Source organism: Embiotoca jacksoni, unplaced genomic scaffold, assembly GCF_022577435.1.
Source record: "Embiotoca jacksoni isolate LCO1_2020_lvr unplaced genomic scaffold, fEmbJac1.0.p SCAF_43, whole genome shotgun sequence".
Classification (NCBI taxonomy): Eukaryota; Metazoa; Chordata; class Actinopteri; family Embiotocidae; genus Embiotoca; species Embiotoca jacksoni.
The window spans coordinates 1,995,081-2,019,287 of NW_027185396.1; the positions used below are offsets into that span (position 1 = coordinate 1,995,081).

The window sequence follows — 24,207 nt, forward strand, 5'->3', positions numbered from 1 at the left end:
TAGACATTGTTTTATTTGTTGATGTTAGTTTTGTATTAGCAAAAAATGATACATGACTTGAGAGACAGCAACATGTGACAACAAGGTCATCAAGGTCAACAAAACACGCTCAGGTAAATTACACTGAATTATAATAATATGACACAACAGATGCTGCCATGTCTCTGGTGATGATGATAATGAAGTGGTGAAGGCGCTGCCTGGCATGAGTTCAGTCTGCTGACTCCCTGACGCCCCCCATCCCCCCCCCCCCCCACACACACACACACACACCTTCCCTCCCTCCCTCTACCAACCAAAGAATGTCAGTGGATGACACAGCCCTGCACGTTCGCCATAATAAACATGACTATGTCAACCCATGCTGGATTTCCAGGCAGGCAAATTGGCCATTTACAAGAGATTGTTTTGCTTTAACGTCTCTCTCTTTAGTAACATAATTTAATTCATCCCAAACTTGTCAGAAATTTTAAATTGTACCATTGAAGTCCAACACCATCTCCAACAGGACCTCCATAATATTGCTCCTGTTTTGTAGTGTGAATCTATGTAAAATTGATACCTCAATTGTTTTTGGTTATGTCGCATGTTTATGCTGTGGCTCAGACGGGTTGAACACTAATCAGAAGGTTGGTGGTTCAATCCCCAGCTCCTCCTGTCCACATGCCTAAGTGTTCTTGAGCAAGACACTGAACCCTAAGTTGCTCCTGATGGTGAACCATCAGTGTGTGAATGTGCTCCTGATGGCACCACCCTGCATGGTGATCTGTCTCATTAGTGGGAAAACAAATTCCACCAGTTTTGTTTCTGACATTTTATACATTGAAAAATAAAGTGATTATCAAGGAAATAAGAGCCAGATGAACTGATGATAAAATTTAAAAAAAAAAAAATAAAAAGATTGCTTGTTGCAGCCTTAGAGTGGCCTACACCTGCGATGGAGGTTTTATGTGTTTGAATAATTCAGCACAACAGAATGAAGCAATGTGATTAAAGTAATTAGGGTCTTAAGACCATAAACCTAGACCCTCTATAAGATGGAGGATGGAGGAGCAATAGTGGGTTTAAAGTAATAGATCACACAAAATATTTACATTGACATAGTGTATGTCCTGCTGGCAGTTTACATTGTATTCAAAAAAAAATTTGAAGTCATCACATAGGAAGAGTCCTGTAGCTGCTAACCACAGTAATCCTGCACAGACCAACAAAAATGAGTAGCGTTTCCCTTTAAAAAAAAAAAAAAAAAAGAAAAGAAAAATCCGACGTAAAGTGACGCAGATGCTTCCGTCCAAATACCCTTGTGCCTCTCCTCCCGCGGCAGCCATCCAGTGCACCTCCTGCGCCTCCCCTGCCCCCCCCTCCCTCTCCGCTCCGTCACTCCTCCCCGGGTGTGTGCGCCAGGACCACCGCTCCATCAGGCGGAGCTCTGGGTGAAGAACCGCAGGGAAACAATGAAAATCGATGCCATGGAGGCGTGAAAGGACTAGCAGCGCTGCGGGAAAGGGGGCACAGGTAAGTGAGGCCGGGTCGTGTCTGTGTGTTGAGGTCCTCCAGACCACCGTTGGCCGCTGCACAGCTCTCGTTTTGCGGATGATGCGCCTGTGGAGTGGAGATAGTAGTGTGTGCATCAAGGACTAAAATTAAAACGTGACTTTAGAAGCCGTGCAGGAAACGTGTTTATTTGAAGCTGCGCGTCCTCTACACGGCTGTTTTTCCTGCTGTGTGTGTGTGTGTGTGTGTGTGTGTGTGTGTGTGTGTGTGTGTGTGTGTGTGTGTTTATTTTGGTGCAGCTGATGGAAGGATGCTGCGCAGTGCAGTGCGCTCCGGCAGATGTTTGCGCGTGTTGTCATCCTATGCTCCCATGTTTGGATACATCCCCAAGGCCTCAGCGCCACAGCAGCTGGTGTCAGCGTCACAGCAGCCTCGACACCTCATCGCACTTTTCCTGGTGAACAGAAACGGCCCCTGACTGCTTCCCTGACTTTTGCATGAAGGAGCAGATCCCTGTACCTCAGACCCGAAGTAAGTGCCATCCATTTTTGCAGGCAACAAAGTCGTGACAGGTTTCCTGGCGCTGCAGTTTGACCTTGCAGCATTTCTGTTTTTCTGTAACGTCCCACCTGACAGATGAAAGAGGCACAGCCTTTTATACTAATCATGTCACAGCGTAATCCTGTTTCCAAGAGGACCAGCTCTGCGTTCATTGAATTTACAGACAGTTTTCTTCCATATGTCGCAGATAAAAGCCCTAAAAGCCTATTTCTGAGTGAAACAACAGAGAGCACAGTAGTGAACCGACACAGTAAAGAACTGAGTTCAGATAAAGATTCTGCTGCAGATCCCTCTGAATAATCTTGGCGCAAAATACACAGAATACAGACCGATATTTATTATTTATAATCGACTTTGTCCCAAAATGTCCTCATCAAAGTGCATCATATGTAAGAAAATACTCCTTTTGCATCTTTTTGTTGTCATTTTGAGTCTTTTTGTTGTTTTGTTGTGTAAGTCTTCGTGGTTGTTTTGAGTATCCTCTTGGCTTTTTGCGTTGCTTTGTAGTTGTTTAGTGTCTCTTGGCATCTTTTTGTCGCCCAGTCTGAGTCTCTTTGGATTCATTTTTTCAACCTTTTCATGTTTTTTTTTGTAGTCTCTTCTTAGTCATTTGGTCTCATTTTGAGTCTGTTTGTTGTAGTTCTGTGTATCTTTGTAGTGCTTTTACATCTTCTAAGTGTCTTTGTCATCAGTGGATTGATTTTCCAACAAGTAACAGCCCTCAGGCTCAAAGGCCTCCTGATACTTTGGTCACCTGGGCCTGTTACCGTAGCGCCGGTTCAGTAATCCTTCCTTGCACATGCACCTTTCCTTGTTTATGAGCCCCGTTACAGTCTGTACAGTGTCTGAATAACAAGCGTGAGGAGGGAAGAAACACAACATGACTACAAACACGGAGGTTGGAGACTGTCCTCTGGTCCAGGACACTTGTCCTTTGTGTGCATGGCCATCTTGTCAGCAGCAGGCTCCTTCCTTCATCCTGTTCCTCATCACTCTCAGCCAATGGCAGCTCTCCTTCTGCTCACGTTCCACACAAGTGGCGGACAGACCGTCGCCATGGTGACCTAGCGCTCGTTGTCACAGCATGGTGTTTGCTCAGATGCGCCCGTGGACGGAAATTCTGTAGCCCTGCCATTATTTTCTCTGATTAATATGATAACACCAAAGACATTTTGGATTGTTAAAATAGTAAGAAAGGTGCGGCGGTCTCACAGGATCATGTACAACAGTACATTTCAGTTCATTGCTTCTGCAAAATATCATGTTGTTTTTTATTGCTCCTGCTTGCAGAGCATGTATTCATCCATTTCTTCTGGACTGTTTGCTTCCATGCTAATCACACCATTTAACTTCACGGCTGTTCTCACTGCAGAGGAGGAAAGAGCTTTTCCATCTAAGTGCTTCTAGCCTTTTTAAATCCAGTTGTTTGCACTTTGCATTAATTGGAGATAGTAATATATCTCCGTGAGGGGATGAGGTTAAGTGTGTATGGGAGCACCAGACTTTTAGAAACAGAACATCTGTATTTTTTTGTTGCACTATCTTCATCATCTAGCCATGAACTGTGTGCCTGCTGTTTCGTGGTGAACAGGTAGTTTAGCACGCTTTTAAAGTTTGAAAATAGCTGCAGGCAAAGACATCAGCCTGAACCCTGGTTTTACAGTCATTGACTCTCCTGTTTTGGTTCAGTATTGTTATGTTCATCCATTTGAACTCTTTTCAGTGTAAAAGCTCAGATAAGCCCACCACATGTAACCAGCACCAAACAACAAACTGTCAAAGCTACCTGGTGAACATAGCAAAGCATTTAGAAACCCACTTTTCTGCAGAGTAGGTGGAGACCAAAACAAAGCTAAATGTTATAGACTAGATTATTTAGTTCAATGACTACAAATATCTTTTTTTTGTCTGCATCTTATTGGTAAACATGCAACTAATGTTTTCTATATCAGGAGGAGGGTATCGTTCTATTCTAAATACAGAATAAATGATAAAAGTCATCTTCATCCTTCATGAAGCCTGTTGTAGAGACGGTGATAGAGATTAATGTGTGCGGTTGTCAGTCTCCTCCCACACAGTTTTAATGTGATGGTGAGTATTGATTTTCTGTTTTTATCAATGCGCTTTGCTCGTCCTGCCTTTTGAGAAAAATAGTCCACGCAGACTATTAGCGTTATCATTTTGGCTGCAGGCTCTCTGGCATGTTTTCAGTCGCCGCTGCTTGGCTCACTAATGACAAACCCATGGTGTATTGGATATTTTGAGCATTTGACCTGATTAAAGCGCAGAGTCCCTGTGCTTTTTACCCAAAGCTAAATGAGGGCTAAATCTTGTTCATTTTCAGTGAAAGCATGATGTAAGGAAACTGTGACAGACACCATGAACCCTGCTGTGTTTATTCTCAAATTAACATTTAGACCACGACCCTGGTCAGTTATTGAAGATATTTGTTGAGGTTTTAGTAGAACTTTGTCGTTTTAGACTCTCCTCTCCCTCCTTTTTGTCTATTTCTCCCCATCCTCTGTGTTACGTTGATTAATCATCCAGTCAGAGCAGCGCTGAAGCTTTATTGCTGTGCTCTGCTGGAATTCGCTAAGCTAGTCTGCATGCACTGCAGCAGCAGAGTGACTGTGCAGGATCGGCCTCATCTGTGTACACTGTCAAATTAAAAGTCACCGTTCAGGCTGAATGTTATTTGTAGCCTGCGTTTGCAGAGAATCATTCAATGAATGTGTGAGTATTTGCTCGACTCTGCATTTTCATTCTCAGAGTACATGCATGAACACCTTTATTCTGCTCTTGTGGTTTATGTTATCTATTGGAAGTCTAACAACCTGAGTGGCTTTTACAATTAGCAGAGTAATTGACCTTGCACAGCTCAGACAGACTTCATGTACCAACATGCATTTCACCTGAACTGCTCTCAGCAGTGAGGGAGTATCTTCATATGCTTCAGTGAGTTCTTTTTTATGTTTACTGAGAACCAGTGTTTTCGCCAGCTTGACAAATGTGCAGCTGCAACATGCACACATGCATGACGTAGACCTCAAAAACTGAACAGTTTTGGTACCATTGTGTGGATGGAAAGAAGGATTTTTCCATCCACACAAAAACCCCACGTTATCTCTGCGAACTACCACTGCAGTGTTAGCTTTGTCGCCCTCGTTCTGTTTTATTGTTTGCTGCTGTGTATCTTTGAAGAACATTTTGCGTGTTCTCGCTGAGCCCACGTGGCTTTTCTACGGGTGCTGCAGCTTCCAGACATGCGTGCTGGGTTACTTGGTGATTCTCTGTGATGGACTGCTGAGCTGTCGTGGCTGCACCATGATAGACTGATCCGTATAAAGCGGGTACAGATAATGGCTGAGTGGATCTTTGAGGAAAGTTTCCAGTGAAATGAGTGTCTGTAGTGAAAATTCCCCAAAAGTTGTGAGTGAGTGGGTAAATAGAGGTCAGATATGACCAATCAGCAGCTCTGTTTTCATCAGAGACTGCTTCTGCCAGGCGGGCGAGATACCTGCGCTGTTTGGATCTGTCTCCAAAGCTTCATATCCCACCGGTTGCACCGTGGCGTGAGTCAGCAGCATCCCAGAAGAAGGTCGGCGCCCTATGGCGACAAAGATAGGCATCAGGTCTTTTTTTTATTTCTTTTTTTTATGGAAGCTGCACGAAGATTTCAACAAACTGAACAGACCAGACTGAGCGGCTGAGCAGGAAGTCAGGCAGATGAAAACAAAGAGAATCTGGTCAATTTTCAAAATAAAACACCCATGTGCAGACTCCTGATCGTAAAACACATCACTGCATCTCCTTCTACCCTCCGATCGTTCAGTCAGGACAAGAAATATGTCTCCTCCTGCTACGGGGACTCTATGTGAAATAGCTACGAAATAAATAGGAGGATTGATTTTTGATGACTTTAATGAATTAACATAGTCTGTAGGCTGCAGCACAAAGTAGGAAATGACAACAGTCAGCATAAAACGGACAAAAAAAAGAAACAACGTTTCCCTGCTACAAGCACAAACACCCAGGAAAGATGAGCAAATCAAGAAGCAGGCAGACAAAACCATCCGCTTCTGAAACGCTCCCGGTGGGATATGAAGCCGTGCAGAGGACGGAGCAAACGTGACGTGATGAAGCTGTGCTCGGTGGAAAATGCAGATTATCCACTGTGAAGGGTCGACACTGCACTTGTTAGCCAGACGTACATTTGCCAGATCAACCAGTTAGTCTGGATTATTGACTTTTCTTTTGTAAAAGCACAACATGTATAACCATAAATTTCTCCCTTGTGTTGTTTGTCCATGTGTGTTTGTGAGTCTGCACCTTGGTTGTGTTAAAGAGAACTGGATACTTGACTCAACGGTGACGCCCGCTCACTTGAATGAATCCGCATGTCTCTTGCAGACTTGTGAATTTGCTGGCGGTTTCTCAGGAACTCTGAAAGTGCTGATTCATCCAGAACACGACACGCCTCAAGTGGACTTTCTTCCAAGTTTTTGAGAGTCTGCTTCAGGTGCTGACTTCACCTGACTTTGCTGATTTACTGACCGACAATTCATTGCAATACAGACATGACATTGTATTTTCTCCAAATGCTGAACAACAAACAGAACTTATTATGAATGTGCAAAACAATTTCCTTATTAAAATGTCACATGAATCATGTGTGCCAAAAATAATCTCAAAGCCCATCTTGATACAGAAACATGTAGAAGTGTTGGTAATCAAAATTACTTTTAGTATCGTAGTATTAAGGCCTGTGTATCAGCAGATTATCAGTCGGTGAACACATCACACTAGTCTACTGTACATACGACTGAAGTTGGTAAGTGGGTGGACATCAGGAATCAGCCAACAGCTCGTCTGGTGCGTGAGCAGAAAAAGTTGTCTATCGTCCAGGTTTGCTTGTGTTGTGTGACCCAAGTGCGCTTGTGTATTAATGTTTCCGCTGCTGGCGTCACACGCATGTTCCTGCTTTACTTTGTGATGATGTCACTAAAGTAAAATTCACTTTTCTTGGCTCTGTGGAGGTTTTACAAGTATGAAACCTCCTTCTTCCATCTATCCAAAGAATGCATCTTGGGCTGCATGGGGATTTTCGAGTTGCAATACCACAAGTGGCCATGGGGCTACGTGGTGGCGCTGTATCCGGCTTCTCAATACAATGATGGTTTTTTTTCCAGCGTCTGGAGGCAGAAATGAGCTCATTATGGCTTGGCCGGCAACAAGGAGGTGAAGAAGATGAAGTGATCAAAAACTGACTCGGACAAAAGATGAAATTTATACTTTGTCAGAAGGGTTTTCACACAGTCTGTTTTGGCTTTACAGGGTCGGTTTGGCAAATGCACTTCCTGGTTAACCTTTTATCTTGATTATATTTCTTCCCACAAGAGAGGAAGATTACATAGATGCTTAATTTGTGCTTCAGTGTTTTCAAGTTTTCTAAACCACCCACAGAATCAGAACGAGTCACAGAAAAACACAGAAGATTACATCTTTTATTCAATTCAATTTTATTTATATAGCACCAAATCACAACACAGGTTATTTCATGGCACTTAACACATTAAAGTCCTTACAGCAGAACTTTACAATATTATACAGAGAAACCAACAATTCAACAATTCCCACATAAGCTAGGAGGGAAAAACTCCTCTTTAAGGATTAAACCTCCGACAGAACCAGACTCAGAGGTGGGCGGAGCATCTGTTAACAGAACCAGACTCAGAGGTGGGCGGAGCATCTGGTAACAGAACCAGGCTCAGAGGTGGGCGGAGCATCTGTTAACAGAACCAGGATCAGAGGTGGGCGGAGCATCTGGTAACAGAACCAGGCTCAGAGGTGGGCGGAGCATCTGTTAACAGAACCAGGCTCAGAGGTGGGCGGAGCATCTGCCTCGACCAGTTGGGGTGAGAGGAGAGCAGAGAGAGAAAAGGACAGCATAGAGATAGAAGAGAAGAACTGTTGGTGGAGACGACAATCACAGAGCAGAGACATGCAGCTCCATGACGGGACATCTGGAAAAGAAAGAACAGAAACTACACGAGTGAAGGAACTGAATGGAGACAACAGATAAGAAGAAGAAACTATGGGAGAGAAAAAGCGTGAAGTTGATGAGACGTGATGGTGAGTGAGTGATGAGTTATAGAGAGTGAGAGGAAAGAAGCTCAGTGCATAAGTGAGGAAGACTCGTTGTTTACATGAACAAACTGAAATCTATCTGATAAGTAGGATTTGAATCAGTCTAATGCATCATCCAATCAACCCAAAACATCTTCTAATCTCTGTAAAAAAAAAATTGTGTGATCAATCGTATCAAAAGCAGCACTGAGGCCCAGAAGAACAAGTCCAGAGACAAGTCCATTATCTGAGGCTATTAGAAGATGTTAGTAACGTTCACCAGAGCTGTTTCTGTGCTACGATGAACTCTAAAGACTGAAAATCTTCAAACAGATCATTCCTCTGTAGATGATCACAAAGTTGATTTGCAACAACTTTTTCAAGGATTTTAGAAATAAACGTCAGGTTGTAAATTGGTCTGTAGTTTCCTAAAACAGCTGATCAAGAGTTGGATTTTTAAGTAAAGGTTTAATTACAGCCACTTTAAAAGCCTGCGGTACATAGCCGGTTACAATAGATAGGTTGATCTGATCTAATGTGGAAGTATCATAGTGACCTCTATGCTTAATACAAAACAGGTGTCCCAGGTGTCTCATTTTCCTGCTTCAGCAGAACTGCAGACTTCAGGGACCAAACCCGGCCACAGCTAACAAACAAGTACAGCCTCCAACTAGTTCACTTTCATTACAGTACAGGCCTTTTCTACACATTTCACTGAGTATTTTTAGCCCTGGCAGAACAGCAAATGGTGGGCCACTCCGTTGTACTTCAAGGGCATCGTGCTAAGAAGCTACCTGTTGGCGGTCTATCCAGATGAGAGAATGAGTCAGCATCTCGTCAGCTAGAGAGAGACTTCACCTACACAGATGTATTATTTAAATCAGATGAAAGCGTCTCTACTTGTGCAGTTTGGGACGTTGTGTGCGGCAACTACAACAATTGTCGCCACTGAATCTGAAACCCAGAGGAGATAATTAACTTTCTAAGCAAATCATTTAGACCCAGCGGCAGATACAGTTCTGGGATTACAAATGCAGGTGTAGAAGTTGCTAAATTGTTTTGGATTAAACAGCTTGAAATCTTTCATTTATTTTGTTGCTGGGAGTAAGATGAGAACATCATTCCTATTTCTGTCGGCTAAATATGAAGCTGGAGCCAGCGGATGGTTATCTTAGTTTAGCTTAGCGTCAAGACTGGAAAGGAGGGCAAACAGACAGCCTGGTTCTACTCAAGGTTTAAAGAAAACATGGCTTAAACAAACAAGACAAAATATGTTGAGTCGTCAACGATGATCAGGTTGGCACGCTGTGAAATATTAGAAGAAAAGAAGAGATATGGCAAAGTCTTTTGAAGAGTGACAGTTGTTTACACTCATTTTACTGTTTGTTCAATTGTTGACTGCGTTAAAGTTTGAAGTTAACAAACTTTAGAAAGTAAGTTGCGCTGCCTACTTTTTAGTTATATTATTAGGATGGTTTGGAGGCCCAAAATCCAGTCGTCCATCCTCCCCAACAGCTTTGCCTGAAGATACATGTGGACAGATCTGGACCACATTATAGTGTGAAACTGGAGGTGTTCAGTGCATGAACGAAGGAATCTCCATCAGGGAAGTTTCAAAGTAGTAAAACACTGTTGTGACTGGCTGAATCACAGCAGTAGCTCCTCACTGGTGACGGAGAGAGCAGCAGCAGACCACTGTAGGAGCTGGAAGCCAGGAGCGTCGTACCACCGGACGCTTTTCAATCTCAGCATCCCTCCAGAGCTGCTGAGTCCCTGTGTGTTAACTCTTTGGTAAAAGAAAAAATCATGACTTCATGCACAGTGGTTGTGGAGGCCAGTTTTATATAGAATAGAAGAAAGCAGCGGACTCATTGAGCTACTGAACGACAGTCTCAGTCAGCAGTGGATGCTGAAAGGATCACTTACTGTTGTTTAAAGTGTATTCAAACATTGATGCATTCGTTTAATGTTGTATGGAAAGAAACAAAGAATAGAAGTTGGCATTTTTACAGTGTGAGCAGATTTACTGGACAAGCTGTGTTTCTCCACTGTCAGAAAAGTTTTAACAAAAAAGCAAATTCTCTAAAATGTCCTTTTCTTAAAAATCCAACAGCAAACATACGGTATTTATTGTATTATACCAAAGATGTACATTGTTGTTTGTTAGTCTAGAAATAGCAGCATCATGCATAAAGTCCCCTTTCAGCTGCGCTAACTAGGTACATTTTACAGTGTCTAATTTTTGATGACATATCTGTCCTGAAAAACCAGAGACAACGACTGGTGACAGCTGAGGTACGTCTCCTCACAGCACGCTGACTCAGCACAATGTTGACCTCTGCATGACAACACGGCCACAAATAAATGCACAGTATGTGGAAAAAAAAAAAGAGTATATATCCAATGATTCAGCAGCTCGCGTTAACACCAGAGAGACGTGTTGAGAAGAAGCAGAAGGACCCGGCTGAGCAGCACGAAGCCTTTTCATGGGCGTCCTGGTTCAACTCAGTGACTCAGGGCTGAAGACCCCCCCGGGCTGTCTAACAGTTTGTAATCTCTTCCTGTTTATCAGATGGTTTTGGACAAGTTATTCATGGAGACTGTTGATGGTGGGAGTCAACACACCTTCTCCAGGCCCGGCTCACCCATTGGCTGCAAGTCGTGAGTTGCATTACTGCGGTCTTCTCGGTCCTGACGAGGGAGCTGAGCTTTAAACGCATGTTGTCTGTGTCTCTACTCTTTTCATGCATTATGCTGTGAGCAGTAAAACAGTTCTCCGCTGTCAGTATGACTTTTCATGCAGAGTGTTTGTTTTCGATTGACGGGGATTAGTCGAGGTCGCACCGTGCTGAGATATCAAGGACGCGCCGCCTTTCACTGGAGAAGCCGCAGCGTCTCTTCTGCAGAAGTGTGTCGGGCTCGTGTGTGCGTTTCGTCACGTCTCTCCACGGGTGGTCTGAGCGTTCAGATTATCATCCTCTACTTATCAAACATCCTCTACTCCTCTTTAACAGCACCTCCTCCCGTCGTCTCATTGGCTCTCCCCTCGTCCTCCCCTCGTCCTCCCCTCGTCCACCTCCTTCACTCAGGCTGGGAATGATGTTACATAACTTAATAAATCCGGTATGATGTGCCCTGATGTGGGTTGATCTGTTGCGACGGCGGGCGGAGCAGGAAAGCATGCTGCTGTGTGGAGTACAGTATCAACACAGTAGAGAAACATGCTTTCAACTTGGAAGTATGCCAATTAAAGCAGTGTGTTCATTTTTGTAAATTTGCACACAAATTAAAAAAAACAGTAAAAATATCACTCTGTGTTTCAATCTAATGAATACAGGAAAAAAAAAACAGTTTAAAATATTTATCTTTTATTGAATCATTTCAAATATATTATTTACAACTAGCTCAAACAAATAAACACAATTTCACCAAAGCCAAAGGCTGTTATAGTTAGCTTTTTAGCACCGATATTTGTTCTTTTGTTTCTTATAAAACTAAATGCAGCTGCTGTATTAGTTGTGACATAAAGATTTAATTACTCAGTTGTTAGAGAATGAAAACGTTGTTTGAACACAAGAAACAGGAAAAAGTGGGAAATTTAGCTTTAGCTAAAGCTATCTCATCAACTAGCAGTAACTAGCCCGAGTGCAGTTACTTCTGTTTGGTATTTACCTGCTGTTCATGTATTTTTGATTTGTTTTCTTTCTTTTTTCCTTGGTAAGATAAGTTAGATTTAGATCATAACTCAATTTTGACTAAATAGTTGCTGCATTTAGATTTTCTGGGGCAGAATAAATGTTCAAACTATGTCATTTGTACATTTAATCTAGTTGGAAAAGTCCGTTTCCCGATGTGTACCAATGCAAAAGGTTCATCCATGTGTTTCCTGAGTGTCATCAAATGATCATCACCCCATGACATCCGGCAGCCGAACACATTTTAGTGGCCTAACGGCAGCAGCCTGTTATCCCCATTCATCTTCCCAGCATCTTCACTCAGACTTGATTATGACTATTCATTAGTTAGATCACCTTATTACAGACTGAGTGAGCACATTAACTGACTGCACATTAATTAAGTAGAAAACACATGGAAACTGGGCGACGTGCAGAACTCAGACCTGCCTGACATCTCTGACCCTCAGTTCACCTGCATTAACATCTGTCCTCTGGTGACGGGATCACCGGTGGACAGCGAGAAGTACGGTGTGAGATTCGATCGGCTCACACCAGACATTTGGAGTTGTTCTGGACCATTAACTGCAGATAAAAGTGGACGTAGCTTCTGGGCCTGAAAAATGAGGCCGTTGTGGAAGTGCAAGACCACCGAGTGCCACTAGAGGTCGGCTCCAATAAACCCAACGGCTCCCATTCAACTTCTCTCATCAAATCCAAAGTGAATAAAATGTGTCCATCAGTTATCTCGGTGTTGTTAGCTAAAGTCACTCCTTCTTATTAGTTTTCTGGAGGTCCATCTGAAAATAATCCCTCATTCATTAGAAAAGAAGATTCAAGAAGACCTGTTTTTGGGGGCATGTCTGTTTGATTGACAGGTCTGTGGTGCAGTCAGGTTACAGCTATCGGTGGGCGGGACGTAGTATCGTCAGGTTTCCGATCAGATCGGTCAGATCCACCTCTGGCTCCTCCCCCAGCTCGTCCAAATATGGTCACTTCCTGCTCCAAACCGCTCCGAACTAGCAAAGATGGTGATGGACAGAATCTGAACTGGAGGATTCATAACGTTCACAAACCAACGATGACATCACTGATGGTTGATGACATCACTGATGGTTGATAACCTCACTGCTGGTTGCTGCTTGTCTGGGACACATGGCCACATTCTTGTACGTACGTTGATGTGCTGGGCTACATTGAAGGACTGCCTACTCAACTGACGTCTACTGAATAAGTGATAGAAACATTAAGCTCGTTTCTGTGTTGGTAGATGACCCGGTGCTTCCACATCTTACTAACATCTTACGTTACAGCTGGTTCGTTCGTTTTTCTCTTCGCAAAACAGTTCTTATACCTGAAGATCTCTTTCTGCTCTTCTGCTTCTTCCTCATCCTGTATAATATGTATCCTCTCATCAGATAACAAGATAAAGCAGAGATCTAATGTGTCTTACATACTCAACCATAATGGAAAAAAATGGTCATGATATTAGACTTTATAGTCCTCGATATGGGTCAGCCTGACGTGTGGAACTGACGTATCTCTAATCATGAGACCCTGAATTAAGTGACACACCTCACGTTTGGGGACCCTACTCTCCTCCCATTGGCTCACAGACTTGCAGTCTCAAGATGTGAAGTCTTTTCTTTGACCCTCCTCGAGCTAGATGAAGTGTTTTTTCATTCTTTGCATTCTGAAATATGAAAACTTTAAAAATATTGAAAGCTTATGCATGTTGATGCTGCAGCTCCTGGCCAGTGTTGCAGGTTAGTTTTACCAGCCATGAATACATGATAATCAATAGTCTGTATTAAGATTGGTTGTGTCGTGTTAGCTCCTTGGGGTCGGTGGCTGATGAAGGGTATTTCACAATAAAAACCTTCCCATGATGTAACTTAATTACTCCACATTCTCAGTTTGTAAAAATACTTGTTAAAAAGCCTCAAAGCTCAAACTTAACTTTGCAAACGACTTCATGTTATTTTCACAACTTTGTTTATTCTGCAGTATTCAAAATGATTAGTGGAATTTGCCTTTAAAATCAGTGCATTGAATTAGACATAGAATATAAAGTATAGCTAAACATGTCTATGTTGCAGACACAAACACAAACAGTCCCATTTTCCATCCATTCTTCAGAATATGAAAAAAATGGTAAAAACATGCAAAAGAACAATGCAGGAGGATTTAAAGTAGAGCTCAGATGTGGATAAAGTCACACAGTCCAACCTTTTTTCCTCCGAGAGCTACTTTGACAAAATGAAAGTGTCTGAGAGCTCCTCATGTTCAGTAACATTTATTCACATAGCTGAGCTCCACCCAAACCAGCTCCATAAGTTTCTGTTATGGGAACGATAATAAACTGGTACTCTTCAAACACATTTTGTATCACAACAGCTTAAATTCAGCAGCATGTGCAGTTTTTTTCTGTATGCATTTCTTTATTTTTTGATTTATGAAGCTCACATCTGTCATAGAAAAACAAAACGGTGTTTATTACTTACTTGTCCTAATTTTCTGTTTGTCCACGTATGACTGTATGACATCACTTCCCTTAACATTCCCTCCATTTGTAGTTCACATGCATTTAGTCTTTACTTTCTTTTCATTTGAAAAGTCGCTGCATTCAGCCGAACTGCGGTGTAACTATGACTCCCCACTAACTCAGTGACAGACGCTCGCTTATAGCTCCGCCCCCTCTGTTGTGGTCCAGCCAAAAATATTGTATTTATGTTATTTACCTGATTTATGAGCAGCCGTGTGTTTCCAGCTCAGTGTGACAGTCTCTGCTGTGTTTCTGTCCTCTGATCTCTGTGTGTCTCAGTGTGGGTGGAGCTTAAACCTCTGCAGCACTGACGCATTGATATTGTCAGTCTCTTGGACCGGTTAAAAAATAAATAAATGAATAATTCTGAAGTGGATCACCAAATATACCTGGCGGCTCCTCCGAGTAAGTCTGAAGTCTGCGGTGGATTAATAGTTTTTGAATGAACAACCTGTTATTGAAGTGATGCTTCAGAGAGACTGAATAAAGAGCTTTGTTTCCATTAATCCACCTGCTCGTGTTCACTGACTGTAGTGAGAAGGAGGACATGACGGAGGCTTTTTGACTCAGTCATGGTTGGCAGAAAGACAACACAGCAGGAAGCTGACTTACAGCAGGCGCCTTGCTTTCACACACACACACACACACACACACACACACACACACACACACCCAAAGCAGGCACTCAGGGGCCCTCCAAGTTGTGTGTGATGTATTCTGGATGAGAAGAGTCCTCCTTTCTACTGTATCTCACTATCATCTATTGATGCTGGCAGGACTCTGCATGTATTTTTGGTTTCAAATACACTACAGCTGCAACATTTAAGCATCACTTGTGTTTTTCAGCAACGCTATGAAGAGTTGAGTGTTGCTAAATCACTGATGAAATGTTTAGGAGACGCTCTGTCCTCACATCTGTGTCTCAATGCTCCCAGAGAGACTCATGGTAGCACATAAGGTCACACACACTTACTGAACATGAGCACACACACATTTCTGTCCTCAGAGATGTGCTTGCAAATGTCACTTTCCTTTCTCTCCCTTCTGCCACCAGTAATTGGGCTGAGATGAAACACATGAGTGGTGATTGGTTAGTTTTCCCTCATGGCTGGGAGGTGATTGGCTGCTGAACCCTGAAGTCTGTGCCAGCTCAGTGTCAGCTTGAGTCAGCAGCAGCAGCGAGCCGCATGCTGAGGCCTCCAGAGCTGCTCACAGAGCCACGCAGCAAAACTCAGCCTGTGTGTGTGTGTGTGTGTGTGTGTGTGTGTGTGTGTGTGTGTGTGTGTGTGTGTGTGTGGTCACTCACTGCTCATGTCTGTGTGTCGCTGCAGGCTTCAGGCTCTCGGTGTTGAGCTGAAGAACAAAGACAGAACGCAAAGACGGAGGAAACGTACGATCACACAAAAGGTCGTTTGGCTCCATGTCTGCTCCTGCGCCAGCCAATCGGAGGTCAACGTCGGGCTCTCGCCGGTGGGTAGCTCATGACGACATTTTTTTGATGTTATTGTTCACTTGTGATAATGAGGGGAATACTGTGCAATGTAAAATAGACTCTGTTAACAAGACTGTAAGGTACAGGTTGCTCTTATTACGTATTAGTTTGTTCAACCAGGAGTTCCAGTGTTTACATACAGACTGCAATGCAAATAATTTGGTTATTACTTCTGATCTAGAGAATTTCATATTTTTGACCACATAACTTGGGTTGAACAAAATGTTTGCTATTTTCTGCATTTCAAACTGTATTGATGTTTGATTATTCAAACTGCAACTGTGTTAAAACTACAATACGTCATTTTTAATTCAGTCCCTCCAGGAAATCGCAATCTTGGAAATAACGTAAATTCAAGCAATCTTTGCAATATTTGCGGAAGCATACAGTTTTTCAAATTCCCACGATTTTCCCGATTTGTCGTTGGCAGAATCTGTGCTGAAAGTATTAACGGCATAAAGTTTCAATTAAAACTTGCTCTATGAACAAAAGTAATTCCTTATTTACAATTAGAAAGGTTCTGCTCCTGTTTTCATCACCAAAACAAACTGTTCACCGGAGGAAGCCTGAACAAGAGGAACAACAGGAAGTGACAGGGTTTGTGGGAAATGTGTTCTTCACATTAAAATGATGTGATTAAATGTTTGTGATCAAAGGAAGTGATTCCATATTACTGGATGTTAAATGAGTTTTCTCCACACGTCCAGTTGTCAGAGACGTCTCTTTGTTGGTTTCATCCAGCAGGTCTATGTGTTGAATGAACATGAATTAAACAGCATCTAAAGCTCTTATTTTGACAGCTGATGTAGTCCTTGTTTCTGTATTCCAGGAAGGATACGCAGCTTTTAGGATTTATTTTAATAACTTGTATCCCCTTGGTTCTCTCAGGTCAATAAATAAATTTAAAAAAGATTAGAACTAAAATATTTCTGTGTTGTGCAAGCAGGATTATTATCACAGGAAGTGATATCATGTTTATTCCTTTATTATGCAGTGCTTAAAATAATTCATTTTTCTCTTCTGGATGCAATTTTACAAAACAAACTCACTTTAATTTCTGCAAATTACATCAACGCTTTGGAGAAATCACAACAATCTAAAAAAAAAAACTCCTGGAGAGACTGATGGTTGCGAATAGTTTGTGGCTGAAACTGTCTTGAAGCAGCAACATCCCACTCTGACCTCAGAGAAGATGCAGCTCGAAGCTTTCTACACTGCAGAAAAGACCTCTCAGTGTAGGAAGAGTTATCAATAACTCTCCAGTGTTCCAAGGAGTGGCTCTAAGATGCTTGATGATACAGACCCAGATGTTTCCTCCTGCACCACAGACCCCGCTGGGTATTAATGCATTATACATGTTTTACAGTGTCATTTCATCGGCTACTTGTCATTTTTCTGTTGCGTGTTGTGTATATATATCTGTGTGTGTGTGTGTGTGTGTGTGTGTGTGTGTGTGTGTGTGTGTGTGTGGAGCTTAATTCTTCTAAGAACCCAACACTCTCTTACAGCACAGCTCTCCTCCAGTTCAACCAGCTTCTACCAAGTATTCATCTCACTACCACTTTCTAATCCAGGAAACTTTACAAGCGGTTTACGAGTTGTAATAATGGCTTTATTATTTCTGATCATTTCTACGACGCTAATCACATTGAAATCATTAAAGAACATTTGAATCCACACCATTAATTGGCAGGTGAGGTGGCCAAGAGATGTTTATCCTCCTCTAATTCATAGAGAGAAAAGGAGCTCCATCACAGATGGTTCATTAACTGTTAGTTAGAGTGTGAAACCTGTGGTACTTGTTGTAAATGATTTTAACACCTCCTGCACACATGATGACTAAACATCCAGAAAGATTGACACAACATGGCTTATAACTGATGTATAAATCATTAGTGCATCATTTATTAATAATTAATACAGCTATTCATTTCAGCACATTTGCTTTCAACTACTATGGTTTTTTAGGGGGGGGGGGGGGAAATAAGCTAAAAGAAGAAGGGTAAAATACACTAAAATCTATGACTAAAGAAGTCGCACCATAATGTCCCTTTAATGAACCCAATTTATTGAGTAGCCGACTGCATGTTTTCTCCTCCAGTGGCTGGTTTACTGGTTAAAGGATATAACAGTAGTTGTCTGTTGGGACCATTGTTGCTCATCCTTTAAGTCATTCGGGCTCAAACGTCAGAGTTTTCACATGCTGCAATAATGTTGTACCGTGTAAAGAATGCATTGGTTGCATCATTTTTAATGTATTTAATGCCATGTGACTGCATTTGGCCGATGAGCAGTAATTTTATCTGGCCAAAATGTGTTTCAGTCTCTGTTCTCGCCCAGATGTTGTGAGCCGGGGTTCATTTATGCGTCACAGGCTGGTAAATGCTCTCTTAAGATGGAGCCAAGATGTCTGTTTAAAGTGCTTGAGGTGGTTTTACTGGCACGGAAACGTGTCGCTACAGATGAATCAATCTGTAGCTGTGGTGTCCTCTCGTCTCTTCTCCTCAGATTCAACCCTCTGAAGGTGCTGCAGCCCAAACGCCGCTTGCAGCAAATTCTGGCGTCCTCGCCCGTGCCGGTGCCCAAGCCGGCGTCGGGGACGGCTGCTCCGGCGGCGGCGGCGGCCACGGCGCCGGTGGCCATTCCTGTGCCGCCTGCGTGAGACACACTTCAGTTACAGTCTCAGCCAGCATGCTCCGTAGCTGTAGCTGTCGCTCTGGCATGCACTGTAGCCACTAAAACTGGAAACTGACGGACCAACAACAGCACAGGCAACTTTTATGCTCCCCGTGTTACGTAGAGGTGGTTTCTTCTACGCTGAATTGACCATCTGCTGAAGCCCTGTTCTTGCTTCGTCCGTCAAGCTTTAAACTACCACTACAAATTTAAAATGATAACAGTGGCGGATTAATCTCTAGAAATGTATAGCACTCTTGTATATAGTGGACTTTTGCTACCAGACAGTAGTAGACAAACAGCTTCTCATTCACGCTGCCGACTGTCATTTGTATTGGCTGAAGTGAGCACTGTAGCTGGAAGATTAACGCCAGTATGCGTGGAATTATTCTAATGTAAATGTCACAAAGAAGACTTGGAAATAAAGAAGAAGCGTTGTTCTTTTTTTTTCAGCGTAGCGAGTCCTCCTATAGAAGTACGATAAAGAAAAACGCATCCTCAGATTGTTATTGTACAAAAACTTTTGTCTGGTAACAGTAAATTTTCAGTTATGTGTAACGAGACAAAGAAAAGGGTCGAACGTTGGGGTTCCTGAACGATAAACTAACTTGGTGGACAAGTGAGAGTTAAGAATATAATATATATGTGTGGGATTTGGCTGACGTGAGATATTTGCTCATCATTTCCATACTTTTTAGCCAACTTTTTTAAGTTGGACATTTTAGTGCTTTCAGACAAATTGGACTTTCCCCAAAGTAGATTTTGTTTACAAGCAATAAAGATACTAAAGCTAGTTTGCCAGATTTCAGCTTCTGTTAGAGTAGAGAATCGCACAGTTAAATCCACTTCTTTTGCTACCATATGTTTTTGGTTTCGACTCAACAAACGACACCAACCGCCAAACTCTAAAGAAAGAGTAGAAGAAATCCAAAGCTCGACAGGCCCGCTGCACTCAGTTATGATTGCTGGGCTGAGATTGGTCAGCGAGGAGTCAATTGATGCCTCCTGTGTAACGGTTAAAATACAGTTCCACAAAAATTCATAATTGAACTTTTAATTCTCCGTTTTGCAAGAAGAGGGTAGCAACAGCAAACAGCATTGACCTGTGTGTGTGTTGTTATTCATTTCTTGGCGCTTTCTCCGAGTATTTTGAGATAAATTCGTACATTAGAATTGGAGGACACCACTTGGTACCAGCTACCATGTAATTTTTCAGAGCATGAAGTTGTGTTTAGCGGCTACATGCACGGTGAAAATGGCACTCCCGCTGCACTGTGGAAGCATACTGTGATCACCAGTGATCACTGGTTCACCACAACCGCTCACTCAGCAGCACCCTGTGAGTCACCGGCAACGCTTCACTGTGTGCTCTCTGGTTTATCTAAATCTGAGTCACGGTTCACCAAAAATCAATTCCAGCCTCTTGGCTTGTAAAGGAATATTTTCTGCACTCCACCCACTCGCACTAACTAACAACTGACTGCTGGGAAAAGCTCACCTCCACCAGACAGCCACAGTCTGGACACCAGTTTCCATGGATGGGATGAACTGTCGTACGCTGTTGTTCTGTCCCTCTCCAGGCTCACTGCTTCAGCTGCTTGTTTCTGGTCTTTTAACGCCTTGGCTGTTGTCATATATTGATCTTCAAAGAACGATTGAGTCGTCAATATCTGGCCTCCTCCCTTATTGTATCACACAGGACACGTTGACTCGGCACGGTGATAAAGACATCTCTCGTTGCTGTAGTAATTATGACGAGACCAAAGGAGGAATATTATGGGTTTTTTTATATTGTGATGATGACAATGAAGGGCAACTGTTTATTCCTCATTTTTAAACCGAAAGTTAATGTTATTTTTATGGGTCTGCTCAAATTGTCCATTTCTTCTCTTATAGTCCACTAAAGGCTTTAGTGGATCCGCCATTTTTGTAGAACTGTTTTAAATCTCAACTGTAAATTGCATTTACTATAGTGCACTATAAAATCGTCACACCAAAATACAGTGTACAAAAAGATGTACCCTACACTGATCGACAGTGATATAATAAGGCTTAATTGATTATTGTTGTTACCATGACAACAAAGGTCCTCGATCTCAAACCAACATAACCGACTCAGTGGTATGTTCGTCACAATTTATTCGATGTCTGTCCTTGGTACTTTGCTTTTATCAATACTGCAACTTTTCCACTGCAAAAACAGAAAATGTGCACGAAGGCCGGTTGATGGAAACACACTTAATCTCACTTTCATCATCATATGGAACATTTTGTTTCCACTCTTGATTGGATCATTTTCTTTTGGTTCTTTTGGTTTGTCTTGGACGTCTCCAGGAGGTTTAAGTTGAAATACAAAGACACGTTGGAAGTTTTGGATTTAAGCAACGCTTCGGCATGGAGTTATCGTGTCCTGTGTGCAAATCCCTCATGGCTGCTCTGATTGGTTCTGCTTGTCCCTGCCTCCCTCCGTGGAGGCCAGTGATTGGGCAACAAACATGTCCTTTTAAAGAAACAACTTATTTCAACATTTTATTTTAACATTTTTATTGCAAAAAGGAAATTCTTGACAGAAGTTGCCCATCACAGATCACCCCTCCTTTTCCTGCTTACTACTGATGCACCTGAACTCAACTTTGTTTTCTTTAGCAGGATAATAGCAATGCTAAAGGTGAAAATGATATATGTGGTTCATATGGTCTCTATGGGGATTTTTTACAATTGCATTGTCTGACATGATTGAGGAAAGTATTCTTGTCGTTTTGTTTTGACTATTGAGTATGAAGCTACAGTCAGGAGGTGGTTAGCGTAGCTTAGCATAAAGACTGGAAATACATGGAAACAGCTTGCCTGTCTCCTTAGAAATCAATTCTCCCTAACCAACCATAGAATAGCTATAGAGACAAAATCCTGATGTATCCCCATGAAATAGAAAGTAATAGTCTTAACATGTAAAAAAAAAAAAAGTTGAAAAAAGGTCATTTTGAATTTTGTTGTTTAGTACTTTATTTTACTTAAAAAAATGAATAACATGTATTTTGCTCGGGCATGCCCAAACTTTTGCATACAGTTGCATGTGCCCATATGCAAAATATTCAGAGGGAGCCAGGCTAGCAGTTTCCCCCTGCTTTCAGTGATTATGCTAAGCTAAGCTAATCACCTCCCACCAAAAGAGTCGTAGAGATGTTCTCATGTATGTCCCATAATGTTATTATAAATTGTTATTTATAATCTGTCCTCATAGTGCAGGATGTAACTGTATAGAGTAGGCTGAGGAGGGAACACAGAGCAACTAAGTTGTAGTGATTTTTAGTTTAGTTTCTCATCAGCGGTTATTCAGCAGAAAGAGAGACAGACACTTCTCCTGGCAGGGTGTGGGGAAACAATTATTCAGGCTGTATCAGATGTGTCTTGACGTAACAGGTTGAATTTTTGATTTATTATTTCCTGGCCTAATTTTCAAAGGAGACGTTTTCAGTGAAATCCTGTTGGGAATTAAACGCTGACGAGGCTGTTATGAATAAAAGTTTCTCAGAAGAGTCCCAGAACATTTGATCTCCTGTAAAGTGTGTTTGAGGATGCACAGTGTTTATGTTCTTTGCCAGTAAAGGCCTCATAGCAGCAGATTGCCTCACATAGATGTTCATAATGGAAAGCCAAGAGAGCAGCAGGGCTTTTAGAGCCACCTCTCCGGGGCCACTTCAGAGTTTGAGTGCCGCCTGTAGCTCGCTCTCAGAATTATCCTGAGACAGACGGCTTCCTCTCATCTCAGCAGTACCGTGTGAATACATCCGTAGCATGCGCATTGTGTCGTTTGTCCACTGCGCTGTCCTCTGTGATTTAACACCCTCTTGTCTCCGCCTGGTCAGGTTTGACTACTGCAGGTTCATAGAGCTAGACTACGTTCCCATGGAGACAGGCTATATGGTCTCAATGCGCCCGACTAAAAGCTATGCATCGACCAAGTCCCCGACTAAAGGATACGCTTCCACCAAGTCTCCGGACCGCCACAGCCGCTCGACAAACTCTCCCTCCACCCCTCGCTCCCGGTCTGTCCCGAGTCCCTCTTTCCTCCCAGTCAGTGTTCATCCTCTAAAGCATGGGAATGACGACAGCCTCTGGGCTGCTGTGAATGTTTCATGATGTCACGCTGTGGAAATCATCCACACCATCGTGTTTAGTCTCACCTCTTGCTACCTCCCTGTTGTCTCTCTTTTCTGTTTCTTTTACCTGCTCTTTGGTGAACTCTCTTACTTTCTCCTGAGGAATGCTTATGTCTCCAAATGTCTAATTTGTTTTGATTTTCAGTTTGATTTTCATCCTCACAGAGTACATCCCACAGTCACTTCCCAGAGCCGTGTGTCTCCGTGTTTCTCAGGCAGACCTGCTGTCTGTCAGCAGTGACTTTAAACCTCTGTGTTTGTGACGTGTCTGTAAATCTGTTGTATCGGCATGCTGGTGGACCTGAATTGAAGTCTGCTCCATTCGTGTCTGTTTTGATGTGTGGCTTCGTGATGGTTTTGCTCAACAGCCGTCTCTCGTGTGTTTTCATGGTGTTACCGGGAACAGATTAACACGTCTCCTCTTACCTTGGACCAGGCGGACACCGGCCGCGCCCAGCAATAGAGATCCCTATGGCAACGCCTCCCTCAGCAGTGGCAGCAACTCGGGCTCGTGTAAAGGCAGCGATTGCAGCCCCACCAAAGGGTGAGACGTCACAAACTACACGGCCCGTTCTGTACTTTGACTTTGAACTTCATTTGCCTCGCTGTGTAAATGCTTCTTCATCTTAATTGCTGAAAAAGAGATGTGGGAGACAACAGCAGCAGGAAAGACCTGCCTGCAGTGAGAAAGCTCTAAAAAAACAACAACCTGTAAACTACTTGAAAAGTATGAAACGACACGTCAGCAGATAGATTTCTGCTTCAAGCACAAAGGCTGCAGATGTTAATGCGCTCCCTGAACCAAACGTCCTCCAGCTTCTTATCTGACAATACGTCAACAAGACTGAAGACTGAAGTCTGCGTTAGTAACGAAATATATGAAAACAACAAAAAAGAGGCTAACAGACAGGTTGAGTGATGCAGTTTTAAAAACGTACAGATCAGCGTAAGATGCAGACTTTCCGTGATGTGTGTGAGGGAAAAAGTGTGATGGAACGAAGTCAAAGCTCCGAATAGGAATATCATGCATCCAGATCCTATTACGTCACTCAATACGGCAGCATCCACAAAACATGAACATTACATCACTTAGCCTATATCAGTAAATTCCATTGGCTATTTATAATATTAATAGCACTTGGCATTATATTTTAATTACATGCCGTATGTGCTATTATGTGTAAAATAATATATCTGTTGATTTATCCAGTTCATCTCTGCTGATGTTGCAAATATTCATTTGCTACCCCCCATAAGAAGATGAGTTTCTCTCAGTAAAACATGTTGATTGTTTTCATTTGACATTGCAAGTCGTGAAACACTTTGAGTTTGACACATCCTGACACCACCAAACACCAGCAGGATAGAGCCTGTTGTTTTTAAGCACTGGTTTATTTTACAAAATGATCCACAGCTGGAGCATATTTTCTAAAATAAACCAAATGATTACTCTTCAGAGAATAAGGAGGGACCGGATTG

General features: G+C 42.5%; 1 protein-coding gene across 7 annotated transcripts in view; it reads left to right on the top strand.

Annotated features, from left to right (window-relative positions):
- Positions 1 to 1,313: 1,313 nt before the first annotated feature.
- Positions 1,314 to 24,207, top strand: part of snphb (syntaphilin b) — a 31,804-nt gene continuing 8,910 nt past the window's right edge. Inside the window, exons 1-6 of one of the 7 annotated variants that reach the window (XM_069169279.1) lie at positions 1,314 to 1,515; positions 1,794 to 2,025; positions 15,732 to 15,870; positions 18,401 to 18,550; positions 22,435 to 22,614; positions 23,135 to 23,272. In XM_069169279.1, coding sequence (XP_069025380.1) covers positions 15,821 to 15,870; positions 18,401 to 18,550; positions 22,435 to 22,614; positions 23,135 to 23,272 — 518 coding nt within the window. In that variant the 5' untranslated portion in view covers positions 1,314 to 1,515; positions 1,794 to 2,025; positions 15,732 to 15,820. Of the gene's footprint in view, positions 1,516 to 1,793; positions 2,026 to 15,731; positions 15,871 to 15,894; positions 18,566 to 22,434; positions 22,615 to 23,134; positions 23,273 to 24,207 lie in introns of those variants that run through there. The other 6 variants (XM_069169278.1, XM_069169280.1, XM_069169282.1 and 3 more) reach the window with 6 other exon arrangements.